Source organism: Typopeltis vanoorti, chromosome 8, assembly GCF_054136105.1.
Source record: "Typopeltis vanoorti isolate ZY-2024b chromosome 8, IOZ_Tvanoo_1.0, whole genome shotgun sequence".
NCBI lineage: Eukaryota > Metazoa > Arthropoda > Arachnida > Uropygi > Thelyphonidae > Typopeltis > Typopeltis vanoorti.
The window spans coordinates 114,674,065-114,688,339 of record NC_143556.1 but is presented as its reverse complement, the minus strand read 5'-3'; the positions used below and the strand labels follow the sequence as shown (position 1 = coordinate 114,688,339).

At 34.1% G+C, this 14,275-nt stretch overlaps 1 protein-coding gene across 2 annotated transcripts in view; it reads left to right on the top strand.

The window, feature by feature from the left end:
* The window catches only part of LOC150104295 (protein bicaudal C homolog 1-A-like), a 321,235-nt gene that overhangs the window by 225,043 nt on the left and 81,917 nt on the right, over positions 1–14,275 (top strand). For both annotated transcript variants that reach the window (XM_090396901.1, XM_090396900.1), the window contains exon 12: positions 4,358–4,657. In XM_090396901.1, the coding sequence (XP_090253027.1) occupies positions 4,358–4,657 (300 nt within the window). The remainder of the gene's footprint in view (positions 1–4,357; positions 4,658–14,275) is intronic.

The following is a 14,275-nucleotide window of genomic DNA, read 5'->3' as shown; positions in this document are numbered from 1 at the left end:
TTAAGAGTTCCCACTGTAATAGCTGAACAAATAGTATGAGCAAATCGCAGTTAAGTTTTTATAATTCTACTTTTCTTCTGCGATGGATAGTGAGCTGATTGCTATTCAGTGAAAGTAGACTTTTGATAAATGAGCGCAATTAATTCACTTGAGTGAATGAAGGAGTAGAATATCTAAAAGGACAATTTGTTGTTTTTTCCCATTTTCATAGTAAATTAAATTCAAGGATGTAGGTTGTTTATAAAAGTAGGCCATGTGTCTTTTATTGGGCCATATAGCAAACACATTGTCTAAATAATGAGCCTAAAATGAAGGCTTGAGGGTATATATGGACGAGAAAAGGATGTCTTCTAAATGTTCTAAATAAAAGTTAGCAAGTGTGGGGCGAGAGTGGACTTCCCATTGAGGTTCCTTAAACTTCACTGTAAACTTTATTCTGACAATAAAATATCCTAAGTGCATAACAAAATTGAATAGTTTCACTATTTTCTGTGAAAATGCTTAATCTGGCTTCGCACAGAATATATATAAAGCCCACAACATTCTTTCCTTTCTCTCTTTCTTAATCTTTCCCTCCCACCATAAAGGTAAAAACCTTTATGGTGTCGAGGATTTCTATTCCTTATAACTGCAACCGTTATACGAGGATAAAAGAGCTTGGCCCTATGCCTTCCAGTGTATCCTATGTATGTGTAGAAGCGCTATGTTCTCAAGGCTGGTTTGCCTGCTTGCAGGAGGAAAAATCCCTACAGTCCATGGCTAACTTGGCTATGTCTGAGAAAGATTCTAAGCTCCTCATGTCAGCGATGGGGAATCAAACCCAGGACACTCCTTTCCCAGGCATATGGTTGCGAATTGCATAGCCACTCGGCTAACTGCACAGACTACGACAACAACATCCTATGGTTTGAAATGCACTTACTTCATCATTGTCGGTATAAATTTGAATGCCTGTTCAAAGGAAGCACTTAAGCTTTACTTTGCCATTCACACTTAAATCAGAACGATTGCCTCTCTCTAAAATACAGAAAAGTCTTATTTTAATCACACATCAATATATATATATATATATATATATATATATATTTTTTTTTTTTTTTTTTTTTTTTTTTTTAAAGAACTAATGAATTATTAATATTGCAATATTTCTTCAGTTATACCATTGCATTGTTTATATATATAGTATTACATGTCTCTTACTTTTTCAAATCAATCCATTGTTCGCATTATACTTAACTATTGTCACTAGTGATGATAATTTAATATTCAGGCTGAAATACATGGCCTTAAATAGTATTACTTATCCCTTGTGTTTTTTTGTGTTAATTGCAGAAACCTCTCATTCTCCAAGTACAGGTATCCCTCCATTAACGCGGTTAATTAATCCCTCGATGTTACTGCATATATCAAAATCACGTTAATCAAATCTAATAATCAATGGTAAAAAAGTACAATTCATCCCTGATCGATTTACTGTACTAATTGTTGTTCGTTTTATATAGTATTCTTTTAAGAAAGATAAAAAATGAATGTTTAGTAAATACTTGTACCTACAATAGTTATGTAATTTTTTTTAATCAAAAGAAGTTATAAAGAGTTGTTTGAACAGTTTTAGTTTTTTTCTTATTGGCATAAATTCTACGATAACAAGCAAAATGAATCTCCAGACCTCGACAAACAAGCATTCTTCGATTAACATCTGGATCCATATCCATTACTTGCTGCTTAAGCGATTCTAAACTGTGAAATATTCCATCCAGTTCTTTGACTGTTATTTCCTTTGGAACCTCCTGTTCACATTCCATTTGTTTGTTGTCTTCATATGTGCATTGTTCAATTTCAAGAAGATTGTTGTCACTGAAATCTTTTGAATTTGAATCCAATAATTCTTTAACATCTTCTGCATCAACACCATCAAAACCGAGGTCTTCACCAATTGCAACGATTTCTTTGACCACGTTGTTCACAGGATTTTGAAAACAACCTAAGTCATTAGCGCATTCTTGCAGAAGGTTTTTCCAAACAGCTTTCATGCAACTAGAAGACACTTGCTCCCACGAGTCATAAATGTTCTCAATTGAGTGTTTAATGTTAAATTTTTTCCAAAATTCGTGGAGCGTAATCGCATTTTCTCCTGTTGTTGTTTCTACTGTCTTTGAAAATGTCTTTTTAAGAATATAGGCTTTGAAAGTTGCAATGACACCCATGTCCATGGGTTGTAGCAATGATGTGGTATTTGGTGAGAAAAATAAAACTTTCACATTGTCACACAGATCATTAAGAGAATTTGGATGACCAGGTGTGTTGTCTAAAAGCAAAAGAGCTTTGAAAGCTAAGTTATTTCTCTTGCAATAAGTTTCAATTACCGGGCAAAAATAAGACTTAAACCAATCTTCGAATAGACTTTGGTTAACTCATGCCTTCTGATTCGCCTGCCAAATTACAGGTAAAGAGTTCTTGTTACATCCTTTTAAAGCCCTTGGGTTCTGAGCTCATTAGACAAGCAGCTGCTTCAATTTAAAATCTCCATTAGCATTCCCTCCAAACATAACAGTTAAGCGATCTTTTGATACTTTATAGCCAGACTGTGCTGCTTCTTTTTTTTATATAAAAGTTCTAGATGGCATTTTTTTCCAATAGAGTCCAGTTTCATCTACATTGAAAATTTGGCAGTAATCCTTTCTTTTAAATACCAACTGGCTGGAATGTACATGATATTAATATATGTATATAGATAGATACTTGTTGTTGTGTCCAATGTATTTCTACAACCAACAGATAACACTAATAATAGGACTCTAGCGTTGATGTATAATTTTCTTTATATTTTTTTTTATTTTATTTTTTATTATTATTTAATTTTTTTTTAATTTTTTATTTTTTCGCCAGAGGTCAGGCCAACAATTGTTGTGCGGTTGGTCAGTGTCTTTAACAAACTAGTTTGATTGTAGTGTAGCTTGTTTTCTGTGTATAGTTGTATGCTCCAGAAGATGACCTTGACATAAAGGTCGAAACGTCGAATGTAGATTCTAGTTATATTATACTAAAGTTTTTATTCAATCACGGTAGTTGTCTCCATAATTTTCAAAAATGCAGTTGGCAGTAATCGTAATAATTTTCTTTGATAATTTTCTGCAGCTCAGCAGGAAATGTGGATGCAGCATCTTCATTGGCACTTGCACTTCACCTGTTATTTTCACATTCTTTAGTCCAGCTCTAGATTTAAAATTTTCAAGCCAGCCTTTGCTAGCTGCGAATTTTCAATTGTCTTCTTTATATTTAGTCTCTTTAAGTCTTGAAAACAGGCTTAGAGCTTTGGCCATGATATTATAGGCACTAATTGAAATTCTCTTTTGATTGCAGTCTTCCAGCCAAATAATCAACAGATCTTCCATTTTAACCATTATAGCACCCTGGTTACATATGCATTGTATACTTGCAGATGTAGATGCCCCTTTACCTTGCTCACAATGCTCATCAGCTTTGGATAAAATAGTCCGTATTGTAGACTCATTAAAACCAAATTCACATCCGATCTTACTTTTACTTTCACCACATTTAAATATTTTAATTATATAAGTTTTGTATCTAAGGTAATTACCTTCCTCCTCTTCTTTTTTTTCACTTAATGACCCAGTTGTGGGTTTGCTCTTATTCTTTGACATGATCAATGGGCTGTAAAATTTACGAGGAACGTAATTTGTTAATACATACAACAGAACAACTGGAGCTTGTAATGCACCCACTCTTAATGCTAGCAGCGAAGTAACTGGCTGGCATTCAGACTCATGGCATGATTTTCTCAGCCTCGTGGTGTGATTTTCATGGTTTTCACCTGTTGTTGTTTCAACTGCCTTTGAGAATGTCTTTTTAAGAAAATAGGCTTTGAAAGTTGCATCCCATGTCCATAGGTTGCAACAATGATGTTGTATTCGGTGATAAAAATAAAACTTTCACATTCTCACACAGATCATTAAGAGAATTTGGATGACTATGAGGCTAGCAGCCTTGTGGCATGAGCATGATTTTGCATGGTAAATTTAAAGGCATGTTAATCAAACTTTTGCCGCGTATATCAAGGGATTGCCGCAATTAATTTTGCTGCGATAATCAAATCTGCGTTAAGCAAAACTGCATTAAGCAAGGGATACCTGTATCTTTTAAACGACAAGATAACCTTACTGTATGGAAATTTTATATTTTAATTAGTGTTTTGTGAATATTAAATTGAATTTATTGTACATCGTTCCACAAATTACTTATTGCCTAGATCATAAAAAAAAAGTTAATATATCTTACTTAAATTGTGATAAATATGTAAAACTTATTATGAATTGTATTTCTACTTTTTACGTAGATTTTGGGTCGCTTTCATCATCATCGTCATCGTCATCATCATCGTCATCATCACCAAATGTAATTCACCCAACTAGCAGTATTATAGGACAGATCTGTAGCTCCGGATCACAGTCTTCTGCATCTCAGTCAGTGGGGAATCAGCTGTTACCTCTTATTTTGAACCAGTTATCATCTAATCCAACAAATTCAAATCCACAGGTGCATTCACAGTCACACTTTGGCTCTCATCTTTTAGAAGTTGCAGCAAATGGAATATTTTCTCATGTAACTGAAAATGTTTCTGAGAATTTGGAAAAAAGTGAGCATTAGAAAACATTTGAATGAATTATGGTTTGGTATTAATTATTTTTAGTTTCTGATATCTTCAATCAGAAACAGATATGATCATTTATTTCCGATTGAAGTTTTTGAATCACAAGTATTAACCACAGTGAAAATTATTTAATTGTAAATTAAATAATTATTTTACAATTAAATAATTTTCACTGTGATTAATACGTGTTTCTTTTAATTATGATCGCACCACAGGTTTCGTTATTTAAAAAAAAAAAAAATGCATTTGATTCTTCTATGAGCATAATCATTTGCTTCCTGTGAATATTTCGAAAATTGACTGAGAGTTTTCCATGGATTGAATAGTTTATTATACTGAACAAGAAATTGTAATCTTATTTATATTTTAACCTATCCTAAGCCAAAAATAGCACATGAAGTATCTTTGTGATTAGATTTTTCTATACCGAAAGCACTCAATTTGTGACAAATTGCTTTAAGTATCCTACAATTTAAACCTTCCCATTGTCTTACATTATAGCGAGAACTGCATCTGAGAAGGATTGTTTCATGTTTATTGAGATCTCATCAGCAGGAAGCTAGACCCATACTAATATGAGCTAACTCACTGACTCACTGAATATTTATTTATTTTTTTGTTTTGTTTCCTCATACAAAAAAGTGAAATGGTATACACCATTTTTTTAAATCTCAAATTCAGAACACTGTGCACTCTGAATTTGATATTTAAAAATTGCATAATACAGGATCTGCACACTTCCAACTCTTATATTCACCCCATTTTTCATACTTTTATGAAAAGTATGAAAAATGGGGTGAATTATTATTATTATTTAATGTTTGATTATAATACCAATGAACTTTAGAAGCAAAAAATAGTGCTAACAGAGGTCTCTTAATTTTAAGAGATTGGTAGTTTAAAGCAGGGAAAGATAATATTCATCAAGATAAATTAATTACCATATATTCTGTAATTTGGTTTTATTGTTTTCAAGTTATTTTTAAGAATGTCACTTTGTAACTTATGAAATTTAACTTATGAACATTCAAGATAAAAGTGAACATTCCTATAAATTTTTTATGTAAATTAACATTTGCAATGTGTTATGTCAGGGGGACCTTTATTAGGACTTGAAGATGGGTTAGAAGTTGGGGTTAAAGATGAGTGAATCCTACTCATGAATTTTGGTGAATCCCACTCATGAAAAGTTTCCAATGTATAGTACATACTTACGCACTATACATTTATAACATCTTTCAAAATTATCTCTAATCCAGAGTATTTTAGTAATAAGGTGTGACACCCTTTTGGCTACTTGTATATGGAAATGACTTCTACATTATTTCAACCTTGGTATCAATTCTGGGTCTGGCTCCCACTGATGAGACCTCAATAAAAGTCGAAACTAGTCTGGGAAGTGACCCTTCCCATAACGCATAGCATTATACATATCTGTAAGGATGTGTGTTTTGCATTATGGGATACTAAGGCAAGTGATGTGAAGTCATTAGTCTCTATATATGAATTACCCAGTTGTGAAGTTAATTCACGTGCAATACACTTAGATAAAGGATTAAACCAAGAATATGATTTCTTGGCATTTTTAATTTATTATCACCTATTGAAAGTGGTGGCATGGTATTTTCTTCTTGCCAATCAAGAAGACAAATGACACACATTCTGTGGGGGGGGGGGCTTTGAAATTTTACGATCGCAGTAATCACAAGGTGATTATCATAAGGAAATGGATGGAGAACATTATGAACATTGGTTCGCGAACATGTTTTTGTCGACATTCTTTCCAGCCTAACAGCGTTATTGTAATAGACAGTATGCCTTACCATTCTGTCCGACTGGAAAACGTGCCATCTCAGGCTACATGCAAAAAAGGACATTGAGAAGTGGCTGAAGGAAAAAGGAATCGGTTTTACTTCTAATATGGTGAAAATAGAACTATTGAACTTGGTATCAAATGTCAAAAGCCAGTTTCAAAAATATCACACCAATATGACAGTATTGGCAAACAGAAAGGACACACAGTTATTCATCTTCCATCATATCGTTATGAACTTACCCCCATAGAACTCATCTGGGCACAAATTAAGGGGCATGTTGCAGCTAAAAATAAAACTTTGAAAATTTCAGATGTTAAAATTTTCAAAGTCTGTTGAAACCAGACTGGTCATGGAAGGATTTCAAAAAATTACTGAGTGCACATGGAAAAGTTCTATAACCCATGTTATTGAAATAGAAGAAAAATTCTGGGCCCTTGATGGAATGATAGATGAGGTGGTGAAAAACGTGTGTTTCACAGTAGATGACAGCTCTAAATCTTTATTTAGTGAAGATGCACAATCTGATGATATATAAGGTATCAAATGTCAAAAGCCAGTTTTTTACCCACAGCCTGAGTGGTGTTGAGGAGCTTCATCATTAAATTAATGAAGGGAAAAGAGCGTTTATGTATATATTATTGTAATAAAATATCTCATGTTCAGAAATGTGCATTGTGATGAGTGAAGTTCACTTCAAGCCAGTTTATAATAAACTATATTATTATTATTAAGGGAGACCTCCAGTGAGTCAGACTCATCAAGGGAGGCCACATACTATACACACCAGCTATCATACTTATTCTTGAATTCATTCAAGAATAAGTATGATAACAACATACTTACAACATCCAAAGGCAACCCATTCCAATCATGCACCACCCTCTGAGAGAAAAACCTAGCCCTCACTCCATTCTTGGTGGCCTTCTCATCTTTCAAGGATGCCCTCTTGTCCTTTACACACCTTCCATAAATTGAAAATTCCATCAATTAAAATGACCCTTTCAGAAGTTTTTAAGTCTCAATCATATCACCCCTCTTTCTCCTCTTTGCTGGTGTCTGCAATCTACAAATTCTCAATCTGTCTTCATAATCAGTATTCCACAATCCTGATATCATTTTTAACACACTCCTTTGTACTCTCTCCAATATATTAGAATCACAATGGAAACCAGGAGACCAGACCTGTACACAATAGTCCAAGTGAGGTCTTATCAAGGCCTTGTAAAGAGGCAAATTAATATCTTTATCTTTACACGTGAATGTTCGTTTCAGCATTGCAATTATCTTTTGAGTTGTATTTGCAATCTTTGCCACATGGCCCTCTGAACTTCAACTTCCTGTCTATTATTAACACTCCAAGATCCCTAGCCTCATCAGTTTCTTCTAGCCTAATCCCACCAATATAATGCAACATTGGATATCTAATCATGCCAAAGTAAATGATTTTACATTTATTCACATTGAAATTACACCCATTTTCCCATGTCCACAATTTCAGCCTATTCAAATCATTCTGCAAGTACTGCATATCAGCAGCATTCCTTGTTACCATGCTTATCTTTGCATCATCAGCAAATAGCTGTATGTCACTAGTCAAATCCTACCCAATATCATTAATGTACAGATTGAATAACAGTGGACCAAGCACTGATCCTTGTGGTATACCACTTGTTACCTTAAATCTTGCAGATTCAAATCCCCGTATACAACTTTTTGATATCAGTCAGTCAGCCAACCTCTTATCCATGCTAATATTGTATAACACAAACCCATTTTCTCCAAATTATGCAACAGTCTATCATGCTGTATTCTGTCAAAAGCCTTAGCAAAATCCAAAAGTATCATGGTCTATCCATTTCCCCTTGTGTAGTTCAATGGTAACACTGTTATAAAATGCGAGCACGTTGCTAAAACATGACCTTCCCTTAGTAAACCCATGTCAATCATTGCAAAGTAGATTCACTTCGACCCATTTCTGAATGTGAGTACTAACCAATTTTTCCAAAATCTTCACCACCACTCCTGAGATACTAATGGGTTAATAGTTAGATTCATTGGTCTTTGCACCACCCTTGTGCAATGGCATTACCATACATTACTTCCATTCCTGTGGAATCTTCCCTGTTCTTAGACTCATATTAAAATGGTCAAAAGAATGGCCAGTTCAGCTGAACACTCTTTTAGCACACTTGCTGATATTCCATCAGTCCTTATTGCTGAATTCTTATTAAATTTGTGCAACAGCTCTAATACCTCGTCCTCATACACCTGCGTTTCTTCATCTAGTCAAAAGGTAACGGTGAGCTCAATGTTGCGTACTCCAGGTTGATAGCTTTTAACAAAATAGGCACTCATTAACTGAACAACCTCTTCTGCATCTGTAACCCTCGCACATCACGATTTAGAAAATTTATTCTTTCGTATTCATTCTTTCTTTTACTTGCAGCATATCAATAGAATTCTTGTGGGTTGTGTTTAGCACGCAGCACCAGTTTCTTTTCATACTGAGACTTTGCTTTCCATACAACAGTTCTGACTATTCTAGCCTGCTGCTTATAACGTTCATAACGGACTTCATCCTTATGCACACAGTATTCCTTCCACATTGTCCTTTTCTTATGAATCCCTTGCTTAATAAGATTACACATCCATTTGACTCCTACTCTATTTATTCTTCAAACTCTCTGGACACAATTCTGATATTGCATCATTGTTTAAATGCTTCCCATGCACTGTCAACATTCTTTCCATCCAGCAACTGATCCCATTCCACTAAACTCAGTATACTCCTCAGTTCTTCATAATTTCTTGCTTTGTAGTTCAGCATGTAACCTTTTCTGAATGGAACATTCATAAACTGTTCGCTTACCAAGTGAGTACTGCATGATCATTGTCACGAACCGGAGGCAGAATAGTTATGTCTTTAACTGATATGCCCTCTGACACTATAATCAGATCTAACACTCTTTTCCCTCGAGTTCCTTCTGTCACATATGACATCTACTTTGTTACAGCCTATCAGTTAATTCCAGGAAATCCAAAGGCAGACACAGTTGTATAGAGTCAACTTGGCCATGCAATTTCATATTAGCAATCATAATGTAATGTTATACATGGAATGGTGTGATTCTGGGATTTTCTATGCACATGCTTAGTTACAAACACGACACACTTCACTGTTGTCATAGTAACAGCAAACTAATATCCTGCTACCTTAGGAACCGGTATGATCTGTAGTATATTTCTTTACTTCCAACATAACCTGAAAAAGAGTATACTTATTTCTAAAATGAAATACAAAACTTAGAGTGAATTTTGTTCACATGTATTAAGAAAGTATTTGAATAATAACTGCTTATTCGGTAGTTATTCAAACATCAACTTTACTGCTATGTCTGATCTGATATATCATTTTTGATATTGAAGTAAGTAATCATCAAATTCCTGCCATGAACCCACAAGGGGTGTACAGGATATGTCAGTACTACATGAAAAATTTTCTTACTAACTTCCTATCTACAATTTTCCTCCGAATCAGTCTGTTACCTGTCAAGACTCCAATATTATCAGATCTTATATTTCTATCTTCTAAGGCACTTTTTACCATATCAGACCACCTATGTCTTGGTCTTCATCTGGGTCTTTTTCCTGCCAACCTGACAAAGAACACTTGTTTTACTAATCTTTACTCTCCCATTCTGTTTAAGTGACCATACCACCTGAGATTAGTTCTGCTAACTCATTTCTAGATGCTAACAATATTAAGTTCTTTCCTAATATCTTTGTTTTTCATATAATATTACCACTGATGCCACTTGTTGACAATCCTAATCAGTCTGTAGTCTTTAGTCAAATGTTTTACTTCTGACCCAGCTCTCAGATTCATAAGTTAAAATTGGTTTGAACACGGTCTTGTATAGCTAATTTAGTGTTTTGACTAATTTCTCTCATTCAATATAAATTTATTCATACTAGTTTTGTTGACTCTGTTGTCTATTTCCATGTTTAATTTACCATCTTCACTGAAATCGTGCCTAAGTAGCTGAAATGTTTTACTTGTTCTGTAGGTTCTCCATTCATATTGCAGTTGATAATTTCAATATTTCTGCCTATTTTCATTGTCTTTCTCTTGTTATTGCTGACCTTCACCATATGTATTACACAGTTATTCAATTTAGTCAGGGAATCTTGCAAACTTGTAGAGGATTTATTTTGAAGTATAACATCGTCTGCATAAAGCAAAGAGCTGACATTAACAGCTCCAATTTTGATATCAGGTTTAATACCACTTTCCTTCATAATGTGATCCATATAGATAATGAATAACAGAAGGATAATGTACATCCTTGTCTGACACCAGATTTAACATTAAACTAACTTCCTGTACTTCAATTCTAACTGCTGACTTACAACTCAAATAAAGACTATTGCTTGATATAATGTCCCCATTGACACCATATAACTGTAGCTTTTTGAATAGCTTCTCTCTTGGCACCTTGTCATATGCCTTTTCCAGATCTACAGAACTTAAATACAGATCTTTGTTATATAACCATGATTTCTCAACTATTTGTCATAAAGTGAAAATCTGATCCTGACAGCCTCTATTTGGCCAGAAATCCAGATTGTTCTTCACCAAGTTTTTCTTCCACAATCATTATCAACCGTTTCTTAAGTCTATTTGTGTAAATCTTACCAGGAACACTCAGTAGGGAAATACCTCTGTAATTCTCACATTCAGATTTATTTCCCTTTTTATATATGGGTACTATGAGAACTCTACTCCAATCATCCAGAATTTGTCCCTCTGTCAGGCCATCTGAACTATGCAGTGCAGTCACTGTAAGACTTTTATACCTCCATACGTGAGAATTTCTGGTCGAATATCATCTACTCCCACTGTCTTTCCACATTTCAGGCTTTTGATGGTAGTATGGATATGTTTTCCTGATTGCATGTCTGTTGAGTGTTTTTTACTACTGTGCTGTCATCACTGCTTGTTTCATTTAGCAATTTTTCTATGTAAATACTCCATACATCAATGATATCTTTTATACCATTTTTCATGTCATCTTAATCATCTCTAATTCCTTTTACAGCACTCTTTCCTCCATTTCTGAACTTCTTCAATAACCTCCAGAATATCTTGCCACCTTTTTGATATTTATTTTCTGTATTCTTACCAAAATCTTTCCATGACTTTTGTTTAGCGAGTTTTACACAGTGTTTAGCTTTCTTACATTTGTCTCTGTATTCTTTAAGAGCACAAGCTGACTTATTTGCCAGGAATTTTTGATATGCTTTCTTCTTTGACTTCACTGCCTCTAACTTCCTGTGTCCATCATGGGGTTCTATGTTTACTATCCTTGCAGACATCCTCACATACCTCTGGCTGAATCACTCGGTGTTTTTTCACTGAGTGATTCAGCCAGATTGCCACTGACTCTCCAAGGTTTGGTTCCTGTACTCAAATTCTTTCATTTGTTTCTTGAATAATGTTTGTGTATTTTAGTCTATAGTTCACATCTGAGCGCTGCTCATCTTTTATTTGCTTTAAAACTTTCTTGTGTGTTTTTCTTTTCAGTATGAAATTCAATTTTATTCTGCTCTAGACTTAATGGTGATCACTTCCAATTTTAAATCCTGCATACACTCTGGTGTCTTGCACCAGGGAGAAAACATCACTATCGACAATAACAGTCAATGAGTCGAATACAAAACTTAGAGTTAATTTTGTTCACATCTGTATTAAGAAAGTATTTGAGTAATAACTGCTTATTCAGTAATTATTCAAACATCAGCATTACTGCTATGTCTAATCTGATATATCAGGTTTTGATATTGAAGTAAGTACTTTTTCATATTATTGGAGAACAAAACATCACTCATTTGTCCCAACAAAATTTCCTTAAATGCTGTAATTTTAGCAATTTTTGTTGCTAGGTTTGGCTACTTTTTGTTTCACTGCACTGAGTGTTCCTGGTAAGATTTATGCAAGTATACTTGAGAAACGGTTGAGATGGATTGTGGAAGGGAAGATTGGGGAAAAATAAGCTGGATTTCTGGCCAAATAGATGCTTTCAGGATCAGATTTTCACTTTATAACAAATAGTTGAGAAATTGTGGGAATATAGCAGTTATCGGTATTTAAGTTTTGTAGATCTGGAAAATGCATATTACAAGGTGCCAAATGAAAAGCTATTTAAAACTCTACAGTTATATGGTGTCATGGGAGCATTATATCAAGGAATACTTAGTCTTTGAGTTCTAAGTTAGCAGTTAGAATTGAAGGAAGTACAAGAAGATAGTTTAATGTTAAATCTGGTGTCAGACAAGGATGTACATTATTCCCTCTGTTATTAATTATCTATATGGATCACATTATGAAAGAAAGTAGTATTAAATCTGATATCAAAATTAGAGATGTTAATGTCTGGTCTTTACTTTATGTAGATGATGTTATACTCCTAATTAAATCCAGTACATGTCTGCAAAATTCCTGCAGAATTGAATAACTCTTGTAATAAATTTGGTATGAAAATCAGCAATAGCAAGACAATGAAAATAGGCAGAAGCATTGAAAATATCAACTGGAATGTAAATAGAGAACCTATAGAATAAGTAAAATATTTCAGCTACTTAGGCACGATTTTTAGTGACGATTGTAAATTAAATATGGAAATAGACAACAGAATCAACAAAGCTGGTATGACAGGAAGTCAACTAAATAAATTTATATGGAATAAGAGAGAAATTAGTCAAAACACTAAAGTAGATGTATACAACACAGTGTTCAATCCAATTTTAACTTATGAGTCTGAGAGCTGGGTCAGAAATAAAACACTTGAACAGACTAGGCACCAAAGATATGAGAGTCTTGTGAAAGATTAGGGGTGTGAACAGATGGCATAATTGGCAATATCTATTAAAATCGAGGATATTAGGAAAGACCTTAACATTGTTAGCAGAACTAATCTCAGCTGGTATGGTTACTTAAACAGAATGGGAGAGGAAGATTAGCAAAACTAGTGTTCTCTGCCAAGTTGGCAGGAAGAAGACCCAGAGGAAGACCATGTAGGTGGATTGATACAGTAAAAAGTGCGTTACAGGACAGAAATATAATATTGGAGTCTTGTACACCCTTAGAGGGTACATGTCAGGAATTTGATGATGAGAATAACAAATACTCCAGAAAGTATGGGACAATATGGTAGATATTGTACCTCAGGAAGAGATGAATACCATCCATACTTTTAAAAGTGAAATGAAAAACACAAGATGCACATAGGTAATCCTTCAAACTTGGTTATTAGATAAATCTATTATTCAAAAGAATAATAGATCTTGTGATTTACCAGATAATACCATTCCAACATGTTGATATTTACTTTAGAGACCATATGCATTCCTCTCTTCATGACATTACAGTATTCAGAATGCAGCGGTAAATAAACTCACTTTGATAATCTTATTGGAACTGCCCCCCACACTAATACTACATGTGAACAACCTCTGCTTGAAAGTAAAGTGAACGTGAATGTAATAGCGTAATAGCTTGGATTGTTGAACAGTGATCTCTTTTAATGAAAGAAGATATTACTTGTCTTATGTCTCTCCATTTTATTTTGCAAGATCCTATCATCTCCTTCTCTGTTATTCTATATAATTTCATCTTACTCCAGGAAGTTGAAAACATATTTAATAAACATGATTTCTAATGTATCATCAGGAGAATAATATTCTTCATTGATACCCTTGCGGCAAAATTTTCAGGCTGAATGGGATA